The 25,914-nt window shown below is 44.5% G+C and overlaps 1 protein-coding gene across 2 annotated transcripts in view; it reads left to right on the forward strand.

The window, feature by feature from the left end:
* The window catches only part of LOC119652300 (thrombospondin type-1 domain-containing protein 4), a 160,704-nt gene that overhangs the window by 61,568 nt on the left and 73,222 nt on the right, over positions 1-25,914 (forward strand). For both annotated transcript variants that reach the window (XM_038056300.1, XM_038056301.1), the window contains exon 4: positions 23,627-24,324. In XM_038056300.1, the coding sequence (XP_037912228.1) occupies positions 23,627-24,324 (698 nt within the window). The remainder of the gene's footprint in view (positions 1-23,626; positions 24,325-25,914) is intronic.

Here is a 25,914-nt window from a genome sequence, read left to right on the forward strand (position 1 = left end):
GAGTACTACCCCATATCTCCGCTCCTAGAGCAGAGCAGACTGCGCTGCATTGATTTCGAGACGGCGCTTGCTAGATATAGGATTGCCAATATTTGCCATTAGCCGACTTATAGACGAAAGTTTGGCTGCAATCCTGTTCGCTGCTGTTTTGATTTGCCCGACAAAACTTATTCTTGAGTTGCTCATTGATTTAGGGTACTTGACCATTGGTTTTCATTCGATGATTGACTCGCCGATTGATATGGGACATGGGACGCAGGGTGTGGATGATCCCAGCGCCAGGCCCCGCTTACCCATCGCATTAGTATACCTATATATAGAGTGTCTGGCAATAAGTGCCGCAACATCAACTGCATAACCAACCAGGCGAGACTCTTCTGGCATGTGGTGTCTTAGGATATCGTAAGAAGCGTTCCAAAGGTCTGGCTTTAGGATGGATTTGTGCAACCCCTCCTTTGACCCTGCAGTATCTTATAGAGCAGTGAGCGGTTTCTCAGATAATCCCCAATATCTGTTGGAGGTAGCTCGGCTCGTGGCATGTACGGTCTACTGTGTATAGAATGTCTTTCCATCTTACGGAATTAAAGGCATTTCTGGCCTCAAATGTTACGAGGCGAACCAGCCCTCGAGTTCTATGTACCTCTGCTCGGTAAACCATTTCATGACTTATATGACAGCATCCACTGTGGATCTCTCTGCGTTGAAACGAAACTATATTGGGAATAAATATCCAGCAGCACGTATCGCTTTACTAAGCCTTTAGGCAAGCGTTGAAAGCGCTTAAATGTAGGTCTGGACGATGTTGGAACACCAGTTTGTACACGTCTGCTAGGATACCATTGGGCGACCGGGGCCAACCGCTTCCTAGATTCAGGCCCAAGACACCATAATTACAGATTCCTTGAATCCGTGAAAGTTAGCCTATTCCGGCTCACAACTCTACAGTCTACAATCTACAGATTCTTAACATTTTTCCCGTCTAGACTCCACGTACTACGCCTTCACCCTTCCAATTTTAGGTTTCATACCTTCTCCCCCAGAAACAAATGATCCTAAGCCTTTCTACGAAAGTAGAGTCATTCTGACGAGTGTGTTGCATTTTCTTTTAAAGGGTAAGGCGTATACCTCACTAGGAACGTCTCTCAACTGTCGGTGGAGATGTGTTTAGGCCCTGTAGAGTGTCTTGCCCTGATCTCCGTTTTATGTAGTGTTTTTAGACTTTAGCTCCCAGAAGGGAGCACCTCTTAACTCTCTGGAATACGCGCCTTGTCGGCTGGAGACTGAAAGGTTGTGCGGTCCGAGCATCTGAGAACTGTCCTTTCTCGCCTTTATGTGAATGACAACGACGTGCGAAATCTAGAAAATATTGTTGTTACTGATCCTTTCTCTCCTGTAGTGAGAAGGAGGTCCGCTGGACGTTTCCCATACTATGCATGCGATTAGCTTTCCGAATCCAAGCGAGAAAGAAAGGTGAAAAATAAAACGTTTTTACTTCTGTGTTGGGTTAAGGAAGTGGTGCTAAGGCATATTAGGTTGGAAATGGAGGTATGTAGCGTGAGGATGTCAAGGAAGGGAGGGAGACTCAGATGTTGCACCTTAATAAACATCTGAGGCAGATGAAACAAGGATCAAGGCTATGATCTGTCGTGGATCTTCCTTCTCGATTGCAGCACGCGGGTCCCAAGATTTACGGCTCCACACGCGCAGTCGAACCGTCGTTATTTTATTTTCATTTTCAGCTTTTAGCTAGCGTGTTGTTTACTTCATTAGGCTCCCGAGAATCCCCATGTTTGTGTGGTTATTTTCAGGATCCGGTGGGGATCGAAGCGCTCCCCCCCCCCAACATTCCGCAGTCTGGCTAGCACAGATGCATACAGGCACGTGTAGTGTCTTTAGTATTTTCGGACGTACCTTCACCGTAAATTTCGCTATCTTCTTAGGTTTTTGGGGTAGCCCTTCCCTCTAGGTCGCCTACGGCCACTCAGGATGGTCGTTTGATCATCAAACCCATTGAAAACCATTACATACTTCCTATTCAATTTTGCCAAGGTTTTCAGCTCTGACATCACAATATGTACTATCCCAAGCATATGCCCAAAATGTTGCATGTTTCCATCCAACTTGTCTCCCAATTCATTATCGTCATAAGTGCACTCGATGCGTCCGGAATTTTTAGCCAAATTAACCTATATTTGCTGCATAAAGGGTCTTAGCCTCTTAAAAATTCTGATGATGTACTTTCTTTCTCTAGCGCCGGGTCTGTGACGAACCCATTGCAACATCTTTTGTATTACTATGTCTCCACAGATAGATTGTCGAGACGTTTCAGATTGTAGTCAAATTGTAGCAAGTGTGGCGTTTGGAGTAGCGCCATATTTTCAGAGTCATAAAAATTGTATAAACAGAAATTGTACTGATATCAGGGACTGTGATTGCATATGATTTCACAATCTGATGTAATAAGAAAAATCAGTACTATTTTCGTAATAATTCAATATAAATGAATCTTATGCATATGACTGTGCCTTGGGAACCAGATAGTGAGCAGATAAGTACCAAGCTAAGCTCCAGTTACTTTAGTTTGGAGAAGTGCATTGGAGAAACTAGAGAAGATTGCATTGCTGACTATTTTTTTATGTGCATTTTGATAATGCTTTCACGTAGATTAGGGGCATAACCCAATTGTTTTAATTTTCGCTTTGTTTGGGCTGATAAAGGGAAAAGAAGTTAATAATGTCGGATTAGTACGGCGACGGAAGTGGCTTTGTTCAGGCATTTTTTTTATCACCATTGTCTGTGCATAAATGTTTGCTTGGAAGCAGAAGATACTTAAATGGATTTAATTAGGTGTAATACAGGTGCTGCTTCCAAAAGTGTCAGGTACAAGCGATTAGAGAGAAAGAAATGCGTTTGAAATAAATTTCTTTTGTTTGCTGATGGTGATATATTAGTGAGAGATACTTGACTTGCGCAATGGAGAATAAATTAATTCAGCTAAAGTGAATTTTGAATTGCTGTTCCATGATCTTGTCTCCAGGAAAATATTAAGAAAGATAAAAAAAATATTCCAATTTGCGGGTTCATCCAACAATGAAGCCAATTATGTATCTGTAATTGAAAGCAATGCTCCTTGCAAATCTTCCTTGCCAATTATCAAGTTCAATTCAGGATTGAGTTCAAACTAAGCATTTGGGAACATTTCCGTTGAATATGTTATGCTGGATCGTTGTGTGTCCATCGTCATCCTCTCTGGTTTAAACAAAGTTGTTAGGCGATTTCGTACCTTCGTACATTGCGTCTTCCTAATTAAGCTATGGAATTGGTCGAAATCCACTTTTTTCGGCTGTATACATAATGAATGGCTTTTCTTTTTCAAACCTTTCTTCAGTAGGAACTATAGACAAAAGTCTGTGCACCATGGATCGGTAGGCGGCCACTTTATGCTGGTATGGTTAAACGTCCTGACGATGGTACGTTGGGTACTCGATGGCTTCCTACATTGTGTATTTTAATGTTGGGGAAGGGAATGCCACCGTTTGATTCCTCTTTCATTGTGAATTTTATATTAGGGTGCCACTTGTTGATTTGGTCAAGTATATCGTGCTTATCCCCCTCTTTAACAATGGCCAGAACCTCATGCAACATCCTGCGGTCGTCTTCTAAAATTTATCTCTAAAAGTAAAATAATTTTCTGACATACATGTCTTCACTTCAGTGGAAAACCTACATCCGGTGTCTATGACGCGGTCAACCAAAAAGGATAATATGGTAACTCCCTTAATAAGAGGAATCTGACTACGGCCGACTTGTCGGTGACACTATTGCCTAACTCTTCTAAAATACGGAGGAGGAAGGCTCGGCAGAAGGAAACTTTAGCGGAGAAGAGACTACAGGCTTGCTTGTCAGAACCTTCTACTCTGCCTGTACCCGGAAAAGCCAAAGAAAGGGAAATTGGTAATGTGGACACAACTGGTCTAACGCCGGTATGTGAAAACAGATCCATGCAGCCTGGACTCTGTGAACCTGCAAGGGCTTCTAGCCAACATAAGGCACTACGAAAGAAGGCCAAGTTTCTTGGGAATGAGGAGATGGACGTTTGTACACCACCAAGTGTGGCGATATCCAGAGAAATCGGACGCAAGAAAGCGGAACTTTCGACGGAAAGTGAGGACAAGCTGGTAACCCCGCTGAGATCCACATTGGACGCAACAGACTTTTCAGTTAGCGGCGGTTTTCATATTAGACTGCACTTATGGCTATAAACATAAAAGTTAGTCAAATCAACCTGGAGCATGCCAAAGCTTCTTCCTATCTACTGGCGGCAAAGTTGCAGGGGTGTCCTTATATATTTCTGGTTCAAGAGCTATGGGCTCATTTTAACCTGCGTTCTGATGTCAAAATTGTTAGAGGTAACCATGCTGAGATAATTCTGTTTCCAGGACCTTGTTGTGGTTAACCTACAATTTCAGGTTAATGGTAAGAGGAGTAAAGACATAGTTGCCTCTGTTTACTCACCCTATGGTTCTTTGTGCCCTCCGCCGACGCAAGCACTAAGGGATCTGGTAGTGTATGCAGAATCAAGTGGCCTTGAACTTTTAAGAGATTGAGATACGAACGCTCAGCATATTTGTTGGAGAAGTAGCAAATGCAATCCTAGAGGAGAAAAGCTGTTTGATTGTATCACTTCAGCTGATCTGATGACCGCGAACGTAGGGTGCCAAGAAGAAGTGAAGTAATTGACCTAGCAATCTGTACTTCAAAACTGTTAGAGTTGATTAGAGACTATCCAGTGTTAGATGAAGTCTCACTCTTAGATACAAAGACGGAATTCTAGGAAAACGGACTTGACAAATTTCAATGGACTTCTTGCCGACAAAGTTGAGCTCCCTAGGCGACTCAGAACTCCTTTGGCAATAAAAGATTGATTGGAAACTCTGAATCGCACTCTTTTAGAATGCTTTGGAAAGGCTTGTCCTATTTCCCGAGGCCAACGCGGTAAAACAATTCCATGGTGGAACCGAGAACTGCAAAGACTTAGGAAATCAACCGGACGTCTTTTAAATCGTGCTTGCAAAAGCAATAAGAATGAAGACTGGTTAAACTTCCGGAACTCACAGCGTGAATATAAGAGGCTCGTAAAACATTCGAAACGAGACTCTTTTAGAGCATACTGTGAGAAACTGGAAGGTGAAAGGGAGACCTCCAGGTTGTACAGAGTCCTTAATAATGATGAGTCGGCCAAGTTGGACTTTCTTAGAAAATCGTACGATACTTTCACGAACTCCAGAGTTAAGTCTATACAGATTCTCTTGGAAGTACACCACCCGGGAAAACAGGTCTCAGAAGTGGGAAGAAGTGAATTGGCGGTTTCTGTAAACCCTTTAACACGAAGGTTTTGCCAGGGGAATTGGGACACTGCGAGAGCGGTTGCTACCAATGAAAAGGTGAGAGCTGCTATACTATCATTTGAACACTTCAAAGCACCTGGCATGGATGGCATCTACCCAGCGATGCTAAAGGAGGGTATAGAGCACTTAGAACATCTTCTAAGAAATATTTTTCAAGGATGTCTTGCTCTGCACTACGTGCTTTCCTCTTGGCAGAAGGTGAAAATAGTCTTTATACCAAAGCCTGCGAAAGATGACTATTCAAATCCAAAGAACTTCATGCAAATCAACCTAACATAATTTTCGCTGAAATGTCTGGAGAGACTGGTTGAGCGTGACATTCGCGAGAAGGCGCTAAGGCCGCATCCCCTAAATGAAAACCAACATGCTGATCAACGTGGAAAGTCCTATAAGTCTGCTCTTCATTCTTTGGTTTCAAAGATAGAGAATGCAACTCTCAAGAGTGAGTACGGGATGGGGGCGTTCGTGGACATTGAAGGGGCTTTTCACTGTGCGCGTTGTCAAAAGATCTGTGATGCCACCAGAGAGCATGGTGTTGACGAAACTCTTATGAAGGGGATCTACGCTATGCTGACGCAGACATTATTGTGTGCTGAAGTGGGTGTTGATCGCTAACAACGGAAGCGATGAAAGGCTGCCTTTAAGGAGGTGTGCTATCGCCACTTCTGTTGAGTATGCTGATCAACTCACTACTATGCGAACTGCAAAATCTGCCAATACACGTTCAAGCTTATGCGGATGACGTGGTTGTGTTGGCTTTTGGTCGGGATCACGGAATGGTGTGTAGAAATACACAACGCGCCGTTGATTTGATTGATAGTTGGTGTCTCAGGCATGGACTTTCAGTAAATCCAAATTAAATCACAATGGTATTATTTACAAAAAGGAGGAAACTGAATGGTGTTTGCCTTCCAGAGATGAGGGGTACAACCCTTCAACTCTCCGAAGAAGTGAAAAATCTGGGAGTTATTTTAGACAAGCAGCTTTTTTTGGAACAAACATGTAGAGATAAAGATGAAACGAGCTCTCACAGCTTATGGGCTGTGTAGGCGGACATTTGCTCCGACATGGGGACCTAGGCCTCAAGTAGTAATGTGGATATATGTTGCCATCAATAGGTGGATGTTCGCTTATGGATCCGTAGTGCGGTGGGTTAAGGTGAAACAACAGAGGTTTCGCTGGAAACTAGCCACACTGCAAAGAACTGTGTGTCTGGGTATCACCAGTGCCATGAGACCATATCCGGTGCAGCTCTGAATGTATTACTCAATTTGCGGCCCTTGGATTTGTTTATTCAGAGCATTGCAATGAGAGCAGCTCATAGACTAATTCTATTAGATCTATGGGAAAAGAATGGAGTCATTGGGAGAAATTAATCTAGTTTTCGCAGTGCCTTCCGATTCTCAGATCCCCTTACATCTGTTTAGTAGAAGATATGATGTTATTTTGAAATGAAGAGAAAGCTGGGAGGAACCAGAAGAATGGGTGTCAGGATATACTGACGTTTTCTACACCGATGGCTCAAAGGCAGAAAATGGTTCTGGAGGCGGAGTATACCTCTCGAAGAAAACAAGAAGTGGACTTTTCCTTTGGGACAATAACAACGGTCTTTCAGGCTGAAGTATATGCGATCCTAAGGGTGGCAACCTGGATGATTGACGAGCGATTGAAGGGCAGGCGCATCGTAATCTGTAGTGACAGTCAAGCTGCATTGAGGGCGCTGAGTGGCACTTTGATCACTTCAAAAATCGTTCAGCAATGTAGAAACCGATTGAATTCTGTTTCTTGATTCAATACGGTGGTTTTATTCTGGGTACCTGGTCATTGTGGTGTAGAGGGAAATGAAATCTCGGATGCCTTAGCAAAAGAAGCTTCAACTTTTCCCATGCCCGGATCGGAACCAGCAATTGGGGTGTCAGTAGCATTGGCTGATGCTGCTATCAAAAACTGGGACCAAGCTTCCTATTATTACAGGTGGTGAAGCCTTAATGCTGCTAGATAGACCAAACTTTTCCTGTTAGAACCAAACAACATACAGCAAAGTTTATCCTATCGAAAAGCAGGAAGACTTGCAGAAGTATTGTGGACATTCTGGCTGGCCATAATTCACTAGTTCAGAATAGGAATTATCCAAGATGATACGTGTCCATCCTGCAATGAGGAAGCGGAATCCACGGAATATTTTCTGTGAGTGCCCTGTCTACGGACGCATCAGACACCAGATTTTTGGTGTTGATGCGCTCCAAGTGCAGCGGGTAGCATCACATCCACTAACGGAAATTCTGCGATATATAAACGAATTCGGGATATTCCGTTAATGTCAGAGTCGGGCATAATGAGCCACAAAGTTCTCAGTGCTCAGAGGCTTTGCCTCTTCTCTTTTCTCAGCTCGTTTGGTTTTGCGTGGCTCAGTTTGTCGTTTCTTGAGAGCAGACTGGGTGTTGGCCCTTACAATTTCCACATTTTGCCAGGGAAGCTCTATTATTTGGACATTTGGAAGATTCATGGTCACCAGCCCATTTCACGCAGTTTGGATTTCGATTATATTACCTCTGTGTGGGGTTAAATTTTTGACATCTTTTGCACTGTGGTATTAGGTCGCTGACTTTTCTTTGTGCTTCTATTTTGACCGTCATATTAAGGATAGCTCTGAAGTTCCGAATTTTGTTTAGGTTTTTGAACGTAAGCATTGCCGAGCGTAAGTATGAACAGTTGGAGTCTTGGCTTACTGATTATTTTTTCTCCCTATTTTGAATCTTTTATCTTTTTTGTGTAAAACAAAACCTTATTAAAATCCGTTTACTGTCTGGCTGTGTGTGCATTTGTTTGTCTGTCACACACATTTTTCTCGGAAACGGTTATAGCGATTCACACCAAAGTTGGTGGAAAAGTGAGAGCTGTGAACGCTCACGCATGTTGTGAATTACATCATACGAGTTCGAACTTAAAGGGGGTTTTCATATATGCAAAAGGGGGGTGCAGTTTGTTTTTCACCAAATATAGTCATGTGGGATATCAAATGAAAGGTATTGATTAGTACTTTCCGATGCCGGTCTTAGTTTTGAAATCTGTTAGAAATGTGGGGAGTGCGATGGGCCGAATGTGATCATTTCTTTCACGGACCCAGAAACTACCAAACCAACAAATTTGAAAAAAGTCAGGAGGTTGCCACTAGGCTCTGAAATACCCTGCTGCGGCTCAGGTCAAAGTTGCCGCTTCGCAGACTTTGAAGATCGCGAAGTGTCCAGCTTCCGGTTTCCCGATTTGTTTCAATATATTCACAGCAAATCTTAAAACCCTTTTCCTTTAGTTCTTCTACAATGCCTTTCTGGCACATCAGGTGGAGTCCTCTGGCCATAACCCTGGGAGGTCTGTTGCTTTTGCCTTTGTATGTGCACCATACTGCGTTTGCAGTATGTACTTTTGAAACCTTGTTGTTTAAAACAATTATTGAGTAGTCCCTTATCATGGCTGCCGATAGTAGACAAATGCTTGTTTTTCTGCAGAGACCAAACTTTGGATATGCAGGGTAGGAGCGATATTGGTCTGTTTCCGTTTATTGTGTTGACAGGTTTCCCTGGCTTATGTAGAGGGAGGAAGGTCGCGGTTGAAATCTCGCTGGTGGCAGTGGAATCTGTATCCTGATTTGACGGGTAATAATAGTGTACTGTTGCGGTCTTGAATGAAGTGCTCTAACACACTTGAAGGCCCTGATCCTATTGGATTGTTGCATTATTATTATTCCGAGTCATCACAATCTCGGCAGATGTCGGATTTTACCTAATACTAGCACTTAGTGCCAAGCATTTAGGCTTGGCCGATTCTACCTACTTAAAAACTAAAGGAGCGCTGGTAGTAGTGGCCGTTGGTAGGTCAGTGGGAGTATTTCTGCATGGTTTGTACCAATCTGTACGAAACTCCCAGGACGTCAATAGAAGCTGTGAGGGATTCAGGTACAATACCTGCAGTTGACAATATTATGGGAACTACAACCACCCGCTTGAGACAACAAATTTCTTTGATTTCCCGAGCCAGTTGGCCCATAGTGCACCTTCTTCTCCACGTATTTCCGTTTGATGTTGCTGTTATAGGGGATATCAACATCAATTATATATGTGGAGCGACCCCCCTTGTCAACTAACAGTACGTCAGGCTTGTTATGTAGAGTATCACATTCAGTCAGAACTCGCTGGTCCCAGTACATGGTGGAAGTAGAATTATCAAGTACTGGTGATGTATTGCGTCGGTCCAATGTCTTTAACGCCGAGCCACACCTTCTGCACTACACCCCACTCAAAGGATTGAAAGATCGATCCTTCAAGTTAAGTGGAGTCAGCCCACAGTCTGCCTTACAGACAGCCGCATGCAAAAAAATTCGCCTGCTCTTTGCTGTAAAAGTAAGCGCGCAGCGAGTCAACCACGCTCCCATGTTCGATGTCACGAGGCAGGTTCATCCGCTCCACGGCAGAGTTTGGATGATATATTTGGAATTTGGACATAGTTGTCCATATCCGCCGCTGGACGTTTTCCAAATTGGTTTTCGTCCATGGCAATATTCCGAAGGCATAAGCCAGTGAAGGGATAGCGAATACATTCAACGCGCTTATTTTATTCTTCCCCGAGAGATGTGATTTCAGTACCAGTTTTACACGTCGCAGGAATTCGGACAGCGGAGTATGCTTTAGATCACCAACTCGAGCATGGGTTCCTTGCTAGGGACTTGTAGATGTCTGTCTCGGTCATAGCCTCGATGTGGAGATCACCAATGCTATGTCCGGCATATGGGTCGTGATGACCTTTGCTGATGGCTTGGATTCGACACTTGTCTAATTCAAACTCCATCCGAATATCACGGTTGAACATGTCTATTATTTGCAACAGACTTCTAAGATGGTCGTCAGTACCAGCATATAACTTGATGTCATCAAAGTACATCAAGTGTGTTAGTTCGCACTTAGCACGTAGGTCATACTTTATTGCAAAACCATGCTCTCTAGCATTATTCATTAGCCATGAAAGGGGATTCAGTGTCATACAAAACCAAAGGCAACTCAACGAATCCCCCTGGAAGATAATACACTAATAATGGACGTTATGAATTTGTAGAGGGTTGGTAAGCAATAATTGGTCTTGTGTCTGCAGGGTCCTGAACCGTGTCCTTCTTAGGGATAAGGTAGGTAATCCCCGCAGTGAGGAAGTGTGAAAATTCCTTCGGCTGACTCATGACCTCATTTATACTATGTGCCAACAGACGGTGTACGCTGTTAAATTTCTTATATCAGAAATTCTGCACCCGATCCAGACCTGGGCCCCTCGAGTTCTTCGAGCTGTTTATGGCTCGTCGAAGTTCCTCTCGGTAACATCCGCAAAATTCATACCAGGCGTATTGGCATGACGGGTGCCTTCGGCGGTGATCCACTCAGCATGCTGGGCGGGTAACCCCAAAAGTCCACCCCAATACTCTTTCGCTTCGGTCACTGAAAACTGTACTGTCTGGACGCTCTGTTGGGATTCGTTGAGAGATCTAAAAGACGAATTTTCCATAGTGGATCTTTGTGGGCACTCAAACCAATAACACGGAAGCGAATCTTCTGACCATGAAATCTGATAGCCGCAACTGCACCAGTTTCCCCAACGACATCAAATCGAACACGCTCCCTGATGGTGGCTTGGATTGTGTCGGTGCGAGTAATAAAACGGTACTGGTCTGCGACTCGCTGCACAGTCAGCTGCCCGACCCAGTCACCCAGTCAGACGACTCCCGCAGGTTATCCGTACCGGACCTCAAATTTGTCCTTCTTCTCATTAGATGGATTTATATTTTATACCTAACTGCCAGGTGTGGGGATAGCTTCCTCAGTAATTAATCTGCAAGACTTCAAAATTCTTGCACTTTCCTCACCTACCCCCTGAGACGCTGCCATTCAGACTGAAGCTATTCATCCCTCCTCCTTCCACAACCAGGCTTGGGACCGGCTACGGCGGAGTTTTATTATTATTATAAGCAGACGTTTCTTGATGGTCGAACTTGAGTTTTTTATCAGAGGGTAGGAGATTTCATACTTCATAGAAGGAATTCCCATTCAAGTACTGATATTGCCAGTTCTATGTTTTTGGCGGAAGTGGATAATAAGGAGGGATTATAGATGACGTTAAGTATGATTCATTTGCTTGGGATTGGGAATGGAATGAGGAATCTTGTGGGAACTATCGCGTTTAAACAGAGGGTTCAGTTCCTTGTACTCTAACTTATTAGGTACAGTAGGATGCTTCCGAACTTTATAGAATGTTTCTTGTTTCTGTGTTCGTTGGGGGGAGGGCTGAGGATTCTACTAAGTAGTATATTCAAGGGGGGTCCAGGATGTGTTTGGGGGATTGCTTGACAAGCATCATAAGGGGAGGGGGTCAGGGTGGCTGCCTTTTTGTTTACGCATCCGTTTGGTGGATGGTTTTTAATAAAAGCGTCTAAGTGGGTTATACTTAGTTGTTTCCCCGGTCTGAATTGTGATTGGGTAATGGTCGCTACCGTGTGGAGAATTTGATCTTATATATCTGCACTTTGGCAAAATACCTAGTGAACACAATGCCAGATCAATGTGTGCGAAGGAGTTATGAAGAGAGAAACGAGTGGCAGAGCCATTGTTTCATAGGTACAAGTAGGGAGGTACATCCGAAATGAATGTAACCAACTTCCTCATGAACGAAAGTAATTTAACATATTGTATGTCGGTGGGTACCACGGTGGTAACACAATGGTTATACTAGCTTCGAAAATTCCTAAACTGCTCTTGATTCTTATTTTTTTTTTGAAAGCATAAATAATAAGATGCACACCCACCTCAATCACCCTTCATAATTGCATATGCGGTACCACATAAGTATCTTTTGAGCTTCAAAGTATATTCTCTACTTCCCCGCAGATCATCTAATAAATCATCTTTTGGAACTTTGGTGGTTTCGAAAGTATGGAAAATTATAATGACGGCCTAATAATAGCAATAATTTTTTTTTCACCAAAACAGATACTAATTACCATAGACTAGACTAATTATCATAGGAATTATGTCAAATTGTAGCTTTAGATGCTGAATCTATTTTTTTTCGTATTCTTCGGAACATGAGAGCAGCTGCATAAATAATCATTGTAGATGATGTGAGTGATATGTTAGATATTATGATAACTACATAATAGGAGTGTTGTAGATACATTCAAATGGAGTCGAATGGATGTTAAGGTACTCACGATTTTTGAGGGTTTTACGATTATAATGAACGTGAGTAGTGAAGAAAAAATCTGTTAAGAATTAAGTCATGGCCATTTAAATCATAATATAATGCGCTTTGAGCTGTTTGTACAATATGGTTCTGATTCGAATGTGAATAATTATCTACACCTCAGATTATCCACATGATATCTGTTTGGAGAATTCCAATCCGAATGCTATACTCACATATTACTCAAATATTTGATTGTGGTTTGAATACGTAGTTCAATGACAGTATGGCATTCCCACCTTTTTAGATTAGATTTTTATTGAATTTAGATTGTTTTCAAAGAGCAACGCACTCGAATGCAAAAATGGTTTAAGTTTCCTCTAATATCAAATATGGATCTATGTATCTTGAGCAGCGAAAGCGAACTATGGCAAATGTAAAATAATACCAAATGCGTTCATTGTTGACTTCGACAATTCTGGATTGCAGTCTTGCATCAAGGAACAGGTATACGAATGGCGGACTGTAATTCGACTCAAAGTGGTTAAAATCTGTCAACCAGAAAACTGTATTTTGGAATATTAATCTGATACGACACCTAAGATTCAGTTTCGCCGATCTGGTGTGATATGCTTCACCTAGAGTACAGGAATCGTAATTTGGAATTTCGCGGTTTGTTTCCAAAAGAAGTCTCTCTAGTTGAACTGAAGGTATGAAATGTGGTTTCACTACCTCTTTTTAAGGTTTTGTGTGAAACAAAACCTTATGAATATGTCTGTCTGTCCGCCTGTCTATCTGTCTATTTGTCACTCCCGATTTATTCGAAAACAGCTAAGGCTATTGACACGAAATTCGCCAAGACTATGCGGTCCACGAATCCCTTTAAATACAGCGAGTGGCGCCATTTTATGTTGAGTTAATGGGGGGGGGGGGGCTCCGCATGGAAGGAGGGTGCAATTTTTTCACAGAATAAAGTCATGTGGGGTATCAAATGAAAGGGCTCAAATAGTACTTTTCGAAACTGATCCTATTTCTGATATTAGGTGAAATGTAGGAGAGTGAGTGCTCAAAATGTAAGCCCCGAAAAGTGTAGTAAGTCTGGTTCCCAGAACCTGCCCAACCTAAAAAACAGAAAAAATTCACGTGTGTTTAATATATTCCATGTTCTTAAGATTGGGAACCCAGAAAAGCGTGACTTTGACCTTGCTCTTAGACTTAGTGTGTTTAGTGTGTCTATGCACTGCACCACCAACCTGCAGGGCGTCGCCACTGAATACAATGTATTAATGGATGTCGATCACAAGGCTTACTGGAGAAAGGGGTATTCTCTTTTCCCTGTCGAATAATTGTTTCTGGGGGCGAGAATTTTGCCCGGATATGGCAAATTAAGACACTGGACAACTAGGGGCTAGGGTGCCAGGTGTTTCAACTTTTCATCAGGTATTAAGTATTCTCCCAGGTTCCTCAGCCTACTTAGTACAAGTGCCGGACACTGTCCCAGAAGATTAATGGAGGTTTCGTCACTCTCCGTGGAAAACCTGAAGACAGAATCGGTAGATATCCCTTCTTCAGATGATAGTTTAGCCGGCAATGGCCAGTCACTGTTCCTACTGTCATCCGGAGACTCTTCTTGGTGAGGTTTAAACAATTCTTTGGACGGCTCTGTTGCTGGTAGGTTCATCCAGTATAATCCCTAACCCGTACCTGTTTATTTGCAAATGCAGCTCTTGCATGGTGGAGGTTTCCCTGGGCTCTCTTAGTGCTGGTCATTGAGTCCGATAGTGCTTGCAGTTCTTTTCCACTGTCTAGATGTCGTGTTTCTCCTCCGATATGGCTTGAGCCGTAGAAGATCCAGGTCTAGGTCGTCCAGCTTCTCCTCCTTAAAGGGCAGCAGGTTCGCTTAATTGCTTGGTCCCGCCCTTTCAGCTTTTATGGCCTCTGCGATGCCTTCGAGGATCTCGGTAGGTTTTTCATCCGGTGTTTCCTTCGAAGTGTCTTTCCTCGACTTTTCCCTATGCACATGCAGAGGTATGTTGCCAAACTTATAGCGGCAATCTAACCGAATAGGGAGGAGTTTGCCTTAGCCCTTAACCTTGTTTCTGAAGACTCTCCATAATTGTGTATAGAGATCATCATTTTGAGCAATTAGGAGGCCCATATGATCTTTCGTCTCTACCGCTTCAGGAAGATACACTGTCGCCATGTATTCCTTGGTATATCATTCCCAATACATATGGACAATTCTGCTCCTTTCTAGTCTGGCAAATTAGGGACTATGATCTTAAGCTAGTCCGCAGAATCCTGCGCCCGGCAGTCTATAAGTATATGGCTTGGTCGAAAGCGTATGCCGGTGTATATACATGAACTTTGCAACATATGCCTGACGACGACGTTTTCGATAATTTCTTCTTTCTCGTGAGTGAGTGCTCTGGAAATTGAATGCTCTTAATCGCAGTAGAATAGTTAACTGCAGGCCTCCTGGCTCCTGCCCTCACCCCTGATCTACTCGGGATTTTTCTCCTTTTGGGTCCAGGTTTGGGTTTTTTTAGCAGCATTCCTCTCTTGTGGGCTAATTTTCGCTGCTCCCCGTTTTTTGCCTCCCATGTTAAAGGCTTGAGTATGCTCCGAACCTTCTCTTATGGTTTCAGGCCTTCGTTCAGATAACGCTAATACCATTTAGCACTTACACATTGAAAGTAGCGGAAGGCATGCGAAAAGCGAATTGGATGGGTATTATGTAGGGTACGAATGTGAATAAACCCCACTAAGTGTTACAGATGCGTGGACTATGGACAGACGTCCTACAACTTACGAGGAACCCGACTGGAGGACAGCATGCTTTAGATGCGATCAGGTACTTTACCAAGCGAAAACTTGCAACGAAAAAGAGAACTGCGTCCTTTGCAGAGATCCTGGCAAGTGTTGTACACACTGCGGGTTCGAGGTGGTGTCCAGCAGAGTTCTCTGTGGAAGTAAAAACTGATTTAGTGTTTATCACCGCTGCCATCTGGATTCTGGACGACATTCGACTTTGGTTTTTTGCCCGAGGCCGAGGAAATGTCTCCCTCTGGATTGGGTGCTTAGGGATAACCTTTTTAGGCAACGCAAGATGAGATGATGCCAGACTTTTGATGCATACTCGATGATCTGGAGAACATTATTTAGGACACCAGAGGGGAATTTTGGTAGAACTGTTGACGGTGGGATGCGACGCCCACATTCTACAAAGGTGTGGATCCTGGAAATGGCGGCGGGAAGCGGGGTCGTAGTTTTAAACACTTTATCCACGCCAGAACACCATTCATCCTGGGCATGGACGCGATTGCGGTCTCTCCTATATAACACAGTAAGATTGCCCAGAGCATATCTTGCCACCATGCTATACGTAGGAGAAAGGTATTCTCTGAGACCTTTGTTAAGCACGATTTGTATTGGCTGAATGTCTTTCAGCAGGTTATACGTTTAAGAGTTTTAGGGGCGTCAATGATTTTGATATTACCTTTGTAAATTTTGCAGCAAAGGCGTTTGTCCGGTCATTGAGATTGTTGGATAGATACAATGTAAGTATGCTGAGGTCGTGCTGGGATATAGAGGTGTGAATGTTGATCCCCCATTTACGTTGACTCGATGGAATACGTGTGGATATTACTGGGTGGGATATGTTGCCCGGACGGAGGAGTTTTCCGGTCGCTCTCCCCTGCTTTTGTCTACTAATGGCATGCTGACGAAGCCCGAACGAAGGGCTCGAAAGCATGTCACGTGTTGGACGAATGCTCTTCGCGATAAGCGGAGGGAAGTCCGTCGCCTGAGGAAGAGATTCGTCAAAGTGTTGTTAATTCTGATGTTGATGTTGACCAGTTTAGGCTCACCTATAGGCGAGGTGTTTCGTCGTATAGAGCGTTGTTGAGGTAGTCGAAAGAAGAAGACTGGAGGCGTTTCATCGGCGAGCATGGCGATGACCCTTAGTGAAGGGTCTATCGGATATGTAAAGGGAGATGAAATCATGACATTGCCGACATCAAGGTGAACAGGGAGCTTTTGTGTGTGCTGGGTGAATTATTTCTGAAATTTGAGCCTTCGATTCTCCCGACGGTTGTGCTGACAGGAGGGAAGAATTCCTTGTCCGAGGTGTTGATAGATCGAGAAGAGCAGGGCGTGGCTTAGATCTCGGAAATTGCCTGGCTGGGCTGAGATGATTGGCGAGTGTGCAGAACCATCTAGCGGTCCATCCCATCTGATGTCCAGTGTCTATTTGAGTTTTGTTTATGAGAAGCTTATTTTGCCTGCATTCTGGAAGACTGTCAGGGTGAAGTCGGCAGAGAAGGGTATTAGTAATCCTTGGGGTCTATGTCTCTTCTCCCGACCCTGGAGAGTATTATGGTTCAGTGACCGGAAGTGAAAACATTCCATTAGGTGCCTGACAGGCACTGTTGTTTACGTACTGGCAATTCCACCGACGACGCTTTAATGTATGTGGAAAACTTTGTTGCCTGCTGTTATTACAAATACAATCTTGGAATCTTTGAAGATTTGATTATCTAAGTTGATCGTCTGTGTTGTCGAAACTTCGCGGTTGGAACTGCCAGGAGCTAGCTCTGTGGAAGAGCTACTACCGTGGCAGGAAAGCGTTCGTCCAAGGTGTCAACGAACATGTGTGGGTGAGTGTGAAGGGCGGGTGCCCGCAGGGATCAATCGCAGGTCCATTTATATGAAGTCTTATGATAGATGAGCTGTTGGGTGAGCTCAATTCGGTGGTTTAATATGTTGCCTACGCGGACGATCTCCCCAAGGCTACTCCATTTTAGAAACCGCCAGTAAGTCACATACCTAGTCACAATCACGGAAAGTATGCGTTGGTCCGAAATGGTGTGTATGTTTAGATCCCCTGTTTTGTATGAAATTGCGATGACAGGGCAGGGCAGGAAGCTGCTCTATGCTTGTCAGCGAGTGGCGTTGACAGTGCATCGTTTTGTATGTCGCACGGTTTCGATTGACTCCATGCAGGTCTTGTTAGATGTTCCTCCTCTTGATCTAGAGGTAGTCCGTCGTGCCTCGGCCTACAGCATCAGGAGGGGCGTACGCTTCCCGCGAGCCGTTTCAGTTAGTGCCGATCAAATGGAAGTGGGCGGGTTAAGACCGGTCAAGAAGTTGTTCAACGGGAGTGTGACATCTAAGTGGCAGTTTAGATGGAACGAAAGTAGGAAAGATCGGGTCACATATGAGTACGATAAAAGTGTGTCTGCCAGAGGGAATTGTGTCGGAAACTTTGCGCTTGAGATGGGTTTCTTCCTGACCGGGTATGGCAGCTTGAATGAATTTCTCTTTCCGTAGAGCCCATATCGAGTTCAGAGCCCCCTGTGGGTTGAAGCGTTGAGTCGCGCTGTACAACTGTTGGACAGGTCTCGCATCCACTGCTATGAATGCTGAACCTGCACCCACTGCAAAACAGTAGAATTCTACCAGTCATGGGAGGCATTGAGTGTGGTCTCCAAATCAATCCGTGTCCGAAGAGGACCATGAAATTATGCCTACATGACAGGTATACAGGTTTAACCCCCTGGATCGTCAAGTTTCTTTTTTCCCTTTTCCTGGTAGAGGCGGAAGACACGGTTCTGACAGGCAAGATTTGGCATGTAGTCCCTTCTTCTTTACCGCGCCATTACATGAACGCTTTCCCTGAAATGAAGAACATGTCTTCCACAGAGTTTTCCGTGAAGGACCATTAATACGGTGAACCCTTCAAAATTCACGCCTCGTGCGTGACAGCGAGAAGTTAGGGGTGGATTCGTTTCTCAGGTTCAAAAATGGCTTGCGAACATCATAAGTCGCACGATCTTTGAATACATATTTCAAGGGCAGACCCCAGTCCCTTGACTTCTTAACCTACCCAACTTTGAGGCTATCGATCTTATGGCAGATTTTTATTTCAGCAATGATAATAATACGGAAATCGGTGGTCTCAATGATTGGGTCTGTTTATTGATTGAAACGTACATAGATGCATTGGCTCATAAAGAAATTAATATACGCAATTTATCTTGGATTCTTTTAACGTCTCCCAATAATTACCTAAATGGCTCAATCGTAAATCAAACTAATCACCCTTGTTGGACATTGTCTTGATTATTATTAATGTTATATCTGGAAAAATTCAAAATTAGTTAGTAAAGTCGTCAGTCCGTACAACCGTTTTCGTTACGCACCAATCTTGCTACATAGATACTTGCCTTACACTTACACATATGTAATTGACCCAGTGACCCAATTCCCATTACAACCTCGTCACAAAAATCCAATCGTCCCAAACATAGTTTGGCGTTCGACGGCTCCATCGATTTTGAATTTGATCATGGATCATCTGAGAAATAGACCGTTTCATCGAACACAGCAACGGTGGGATGTGACTCAGTCTTAGATACGGAAAGTATCTGTAACTGTTTAGTATGCATTGCAGATACAAATTCGGGAAAACGTTAATTTAGCGAAAAGTTACACAAAGAAAAAAGAGCGTCCTTGACTCATTTGCATAAATTATGGACGGATTTTGCCAATGGACAATGGTGGGAAAGATATCGAAATGGGATGTTTGTACCGTTCGGATTTGGATAGTTAACATAGATACTTCCGTTTCTCATGAATTGAGAAAAGCATTTACTTTATCTATATTTTGTTGCAAATATAGGTCGATGAGGTATAGTTTTGAGTTATTGAGCTGTCCCGGACACGAGCACGTTTCATCTGTTCGATTATGGGCCAATTGAGCAGTGACAAACACACTGTAAGTGGTTAGGCTGAATGTACCTTCGAGTGAACTTAGACATCACGTCTTGGTAAATGGCCCATTAAGTTTGTCCATCCGTGAAAAAAGGTGATTGTTTGCTGTCAATATTTGCCAACCAATAAACAATTCTTTGTTTGACTTTTACAATAGCTGGCGAAGCTGCGAACATCGACTTGTGTCTTATGCTGGCTCAAGTTAGTAAAAGTGTTAAATTTTTATCTACTTTGATGGAATTAAAGTAGTTGCTGCACCTCAGTTTACTTTATCGTTTTAATTGAGTAAGATAGACTTTTATTGGGGTGTTAATGAAGAACCTATGACTGAGGTCGAGAAGGCATACCAAAGAATCTTACATTTATAAGGAATCTAATGTTTTTTTTGTTGGGAGTAGTGTAGGTGAATGCGTTTACGCACAGAATGTTGGACTCCCGCAACAGCACGCTGGCGGACTACCAACTAAACACCTCCCTGTCATCAGAGAACTAGCCTGGAACCGTTTGACACATTACTTCGGGCTAGCCCTCCCGCTCTCCCGGCTTTGGGAGCCTTCAAGTCAGGGAATTCCTTTCACCAACGGGAAGGGAGGGGAGGAAGGGAGTTGTTGTTAGTTCAGGGAACCCCTTACCGTCCGATCCCTCCGCCGGTCGAGTTCAATCTTCTTTGTAGTAAGAAGAGCCCGAACACAATGCGCAATACGATTCCAGCTGCCAGCGCTCTTCAGCATCTCTCTGACAATGTTGTCTGGAGAGAGCTCCCCTGCGTCTGCATAAAGGTGCTGGCGGATGCCGTCCCACCTCTCGCAAGAGAAAAAGGTGTGTTCAGCGTCATCCGCCACTCGATTGCAAAACACACAATCAGGAGATCGCGCCTTCCCAATCATGTGCAGGTAAAACTGAAAACCTTCATGCCCACTTAGAAGTTGGGTAAGGAAGTAATCAATCTCACCGTGCTTTCTGTTCAACCATGGGTCTAATTTGTCGATGAGCCGCGCAGTCCACTTGCCTCTTGGCTCATTTTGCCAAGAAAGTTGGCACTCGCTAAGGGTGCGTTAACGTTCTTCACGGGCAACCACTTCTCTTAAGTTCTCGCCCTTACGGCGATAGATAGCTTTGCGCTCCTTGGCAAGGAGGGCAACGGGGATCACTCCCGCAATCACCATCACAGCCGATTCGGAGACGGTGCGATAAGTAGACGCCACTCGCAAAGCTCCCCGCCCCTGCACTTGAGCGAGGCGTTTACGATGCACCTCCTTGTCAAGGGTATCAGCCCATACCTCCGCACCATAGAGAAGAACGGACTGCGTTGCTCCCATGAGGAGACGTCTTCTAGTTAATATAGTGCCCCCGACATTCGCCATTAGCCGACTCAAGGCCGCGACTCCAGCTGCAGCCCTGTCCGCTGCTGCTTTGATTTGCTCGAAGAAGCTCATCTTCGAGTCGAGCATTAAACCAAGGTATTTAATCGCTGATTTTGACTCTATAGTCAACTCGCCGATCGATATGGGACGCAGGGTCGGAATTCTCCTTCTGGTCAAGATGACTACTTCGGTTTTTTTCCAGCGCAAGGTTGAAACCGTGAGCAGTCATCCATCCGCTTACCCGTCGCATCAATATGCCAAGTCTGCTTTGCGTCTGTTCAACAGTGCGTCCGGCAACAAGTGCCGCAACGTCGTCTGCATAACCGACCAGGCACGATTCTTCGGGCATATCGAGTCTTAGCAGACTATCATAAGAAGCGTTCCAGAGGTCCGGCCCTAGGATGGATCCCTGTGCTACTTCCGACGTGATTTCCATCCTCCTCTGGCCCTCTAGCGTCTCATAGAGCAGGGAGCGGTCTTTCAGATAATCCCTCAATATCCGCAAGAGATCGCTTGGCACGTGAAAGGAGTTCTTTAGTGTGCCTAGCATATCTGTCCATCTTACCGAATTGAAGGCATTTCTGACATTAAGTGTTATGAGGAGCACTATCCGTCGAGATCGGCGGGTGTGTGCCCCGGCTCGATTAAACGAATCTACGACCTCCATAACAGCATCCACTGTAGATTTCCCTGTTCTAAACCCGAACTGCCTTGGGGATAAGTACCCGGCAGCACGAACCGCTTCAGTGAGTTTACCCCTGATGAGCTTCTCGAGCACTTTTCCGGCCGTGTCAAGCATACACAGCGGTCGGTATGCAGACGGGAGCTCCTTTACCCTTGCTGATCAACGCGAGTCTGGCCACTTTCCAGCAACAAGGAAGCAGCAATGCTGGCCGTTGGTGAACACCAGTTTGTAAACTTTCGCGGGGATGCCAACAGGTCCTGGCACCTTCCTGTTTTTCATAGTGAGAACCGCTTCTTCGAACGCTCTCATTGTGAAAAGGTCGGTGCTCAGTATGCAGGGCTTCCGCAGAGCCCCGATTTTCCGAGTGACAAGCTTGTAGCCAAGTCCCCAAGGGTCCTCATTCACCTCATTAACAAGATTCTACCAGCCGCGAGCTTTACTTATATTTATAGCGCTGCGGAGTCTCCTTTTTGCTGACCTATGACACTCGTTCCGTAGGTTGGCAATTTCTGCCGTCCACCAGTACATAGAAGGCTTTTCGCGACTGGGGCCTCTCCGGGGCATGGAAGCCCCACACGCCGTCGTTATCAGATTCATTAATGAATTTACGACGGTGTCAGCTACGACACTACCACCCCCCGGAGTGCCCCCTAGCGCGGCCCTACCTACTCCAAGAGCTTCGACGAACTTTCGGATGTTCACCCTCGCGACATTCCACACACAGGGGGAACGTCGTGTTGGTGCTCGCCGGCAAGTGGCGTCAAACACTCCGAACGCAATGTACTGATGATCACTTGCCGAGAAGTCTTCTAGGACTCGCCACCCGTCCACCGATGATGCCAGAAATTCCGACGCAAAAGTGATGTCAGGAATGCTTGCTTCACAACCTGGGCGCCGAAATGTTGGCAAGGATCCGGTGTTTAAAACTACGAGCCCGGTTCTCGCCGCCATTTCCAGAATCCGTTTCCCTCTGGAGTCTGACTGAGGTATGCCCCATTCATGAGTTCTGGCATTAAAATCACCAGGATTCGTCCCCCCGTGCTAGAAACGGCGTCCTCCAGAGCCTCAAGCCAGCGCCGAAAGTCCGGCATTGTCTCATTCGGCGTCAGGTAAACGCTAAAAAACGTTATCCCTAAACACCGGATCCAGACAAACCCGTCCCCCCTGCCTTCGCCGAGAACACGAAGTCGAACGTTGTCCCGAACCCAGATGGCAGCGGTGCTCAATAAGTCGAGATACCATGAGGACGAGTCCTTGTTTCGGTATTGCTCGCTAATCAGCACTAGATCAGCATTTACATCCGCAGCGAACTGTGCTAGCAACTGGTGAGCGGTTGCACTCCGGTGCATGTTAATTTGCAAAATGCGGATCATGGCATTCGCACCCTAGCTCTCTCCAATTCTGCCCTGAAGATCGGAGACCGTCCCGAGCCCGCAGTGTATGCGACGCTTTCACCAGACGCATCACGATCCCTGCAGAGAACACAACTCTCGCTTTCCTCTACTTCGATCTTTTCTGTGAGGTGGGGTAGATCCCGTATTTCTAGAGAGCACATGGGTTCTAGGCTGGAAACAAGAGCCTTCTCCCCCAATAGCCCCTTGACCGCTTCGCAGAACGTGCTCTTGTTGGTCGTCTTTGGGCCCAGTTCGACGAGAACTCCACCACTCCTCGTTTTCCGTATCGAAGACACCTCTGCCTCGTTCTCCTCGGGTTTCATCCTGTAGCGGATTTTACTAAGGACTTCCGCAAATGTCTTGCCTTCCGTCGGCTTAATGAGCAGAGCCGACGGTCTAGTCCTTCTTCGTTTCTCGTTTTTTCCGCTCCTGGCTTTTGGTTAGGAGCGTCCTTGTTTTTGGTCAGATGTGTCTCTGGCGACGGAGTCCGTTGTTTCTTTTTCTCCTTTTTCGCCTTCTTTTTTGGGCTCTGGAGACTACTTCGATAAGCTCAAGATAGTAAAAGTGTTAAATTTTTATCTACTTTGGTGGAATTAAGGTAGTTGCTGCACCTCAGTTTACTTTATCGTTTTAATTGAGTAAGATAGAGTTTTATTGGGTTGTTAATGGAGAACCTATGATTGATGTCGAGAAGGCATACCAAAGAATCTTACATTTATAAAGAACAACTGTCTGTCATTTCGAGTCTACATTCATCTAAATGACCTATCATCTTTTTCCTTTCAGATTCATAGAGAATGGCTAGAGAAAAAGGCTGGATATAAATTTCAAAATAGCACACCCAAAAAAACATTTTTCTGGCGAACAATAAAACCGAAAAACGAAACGAACACCAACAGTACTAACAACACAACAGTCACAAGTAGCTCTACAAATCACACCCTTCCGCTGGAGAGACCACTTCAGTCGGCTAATGTGATACACGATATCCTGAATAAATCGACACCAAGTAATCATTCAACACAACCGAATCGCAATCAACCCCTTTCAAACGATGTTTACCCTGAACTCGATACTCAAACAATTCCCACAACTGCAACAATTGACGTAACCTCGCCGGATGTTGGCTACAAAACTAATAAAGTTGTCACGGAAGCTGCACCAACGACTCCTTTCATTCAAAGTGTTACAAAAACGAAACCTACAATTACAAGCACCACGAAGGATATTGCACAAACGCGCACCACAATTAATCCTGTTGTTGAGGCCAACCGAACTGACATGCATGACGCTGAAACCGCGAGTCCTGTTGTTGCAACAACCGCAATAACTGATACGATTAAAGCGAATTTAACAATGACGAAACCAATTAAGAGACCTCGAATCAGAAAATTTCCGCACTGGGGTCCTTGGAGTAAATGGTCGGAATGTTCAAGATCCTGCGGTACCGGTGTTATGTTTCAGCAAAGGAAATGCATTGGAAGGTGAGTTTTTGTTACTGCAAAGTTATTGTCTAGTATACAAGTATAAGGAGGTGGGTACATGGCAGTCGAAGTCGAAAATATTTCGTTATATTTGGTACTCGTTACTATTGTCGGCTTCCTACGCCTGCCAAAAAAAGTCCTTTTTCTTTTTATTTTTCGTTAATATTTAGAGATTAAGACTCAGTTTTATTATCTTATAACCGACGTTTTGCAGTTGAAGAAATTACGTTAGCAAAAACTTAGAAAAAAAACGAATAGGTCAAGGATATGATCTAAATCAAGGATATTTTATTCATTAAGAAACTGTTTTTCCACGGATACCACCACACCCATTATTATGTCCGTTCATAAGGTTTCTACTCCATTGTTGGCCAATTTTCCATTAACTTCATCCTTGCGAAAGTGTCACGTTTTCGTATTCGAGGAAAGTGATCAGACTTGAGATCGCAAGGGACCAGTGACTGGGGCCAAAAACTTTGCAACAGGTTATTGTGCACTTTTGGGACGGGGATAATTCCCTGAGAGAAATGTTCGTGGATACACCTCTAATATTCAGTTACATGCCTGCAGGTTCCATCGTGGGAGTTTTGGATAGGGAGGTGAAATGCCGGACGCCTGTCTCAGGTAACATACCGCCTAAACGTGCAAGGTATTAACCCGGAACTGTTTGAATCATTACCGCAGGTCAGGCCTATTCAGTGTAGGACCGCACATCTCGAAGTTCAAAGAGCATCAGCTACCCTGCCGTCTCTCCTATCCATTGCCCTCTTTTTGACTTTAAGGATGTCTTGAGTGTTAAGGTTCTGCTCTGCAAAATAAACAGGTTTGGTAGGATTCATGGATCACAGTCTTGCAGTAAATGCAGTGAGGCGATAGTGATTTGACGATTTTTGTAATAATCGACCTCACGTGCCCTCGATTGAACCATGACCGAGCGGTTGTCATGAATTGCGCAGTTAATTTATTAATTGATTTGATTCCGTACACTGAAAGGGGAGGGCTTTCTTCTCAAAGGCCCTAGTTTCCTTAGTTTCCTCCCTGTTTCCGTATACAGATAGTTGTATTTGCACTACAGTCCTTATTTCGAATAGGAGGATGGACTTCTGCACAGGGGATCTTTCGGGCCTTCCACTAGGTTGTGTCTACAGTGTCTTGCTTGCAGTGTTCCAATTCTGCTTCAAGAATCTCATCTTCGTGTGTAATATGATGACGGGATACTTCACTGCCGGCTTCGACAAGGCGATGATTTCGTCAACGTAAATTGGGAGGACTGAAAGAAACCTCTCCTATTTTTTGGTGTTCCAATTAAACACCTTTCATTTATCAGTGACCTAGCCTAGAACAGTTTGATACATTACTTCGGTCTTGTGAGGTGGTGCCTTCCCAACCTTGGGCGGATAAGACTGAAAACCTTCACGGATTTAAATTGCCGGTGAGCCGCACAGCCCATCTGCGTTTTGACTTATTCTGCAAAGAAAGTTGCCAGTCTATTAGTAAGCGTTCTCCATGGGCAACTATCTCTTTTAACTCTTTGCGTTTGCAGCTGTAGATGGGTTTATGTTCCTAAGCAAGGGGGATTACTTCCGCGAA

Source organism: Hermetia illucens, chromosome 3 (genome assembly GCF_905115235.1).
Source record: "Hermetia illucens chromosome 3, iHerIll2.2.curated.20191125, whole genome shotgun sequence".
NCBI lineage: Eukaryota > Metazoa > Arthropoda > Insecta > Diptera > Stratiomyidae > Hermetia > Hermetia illucens.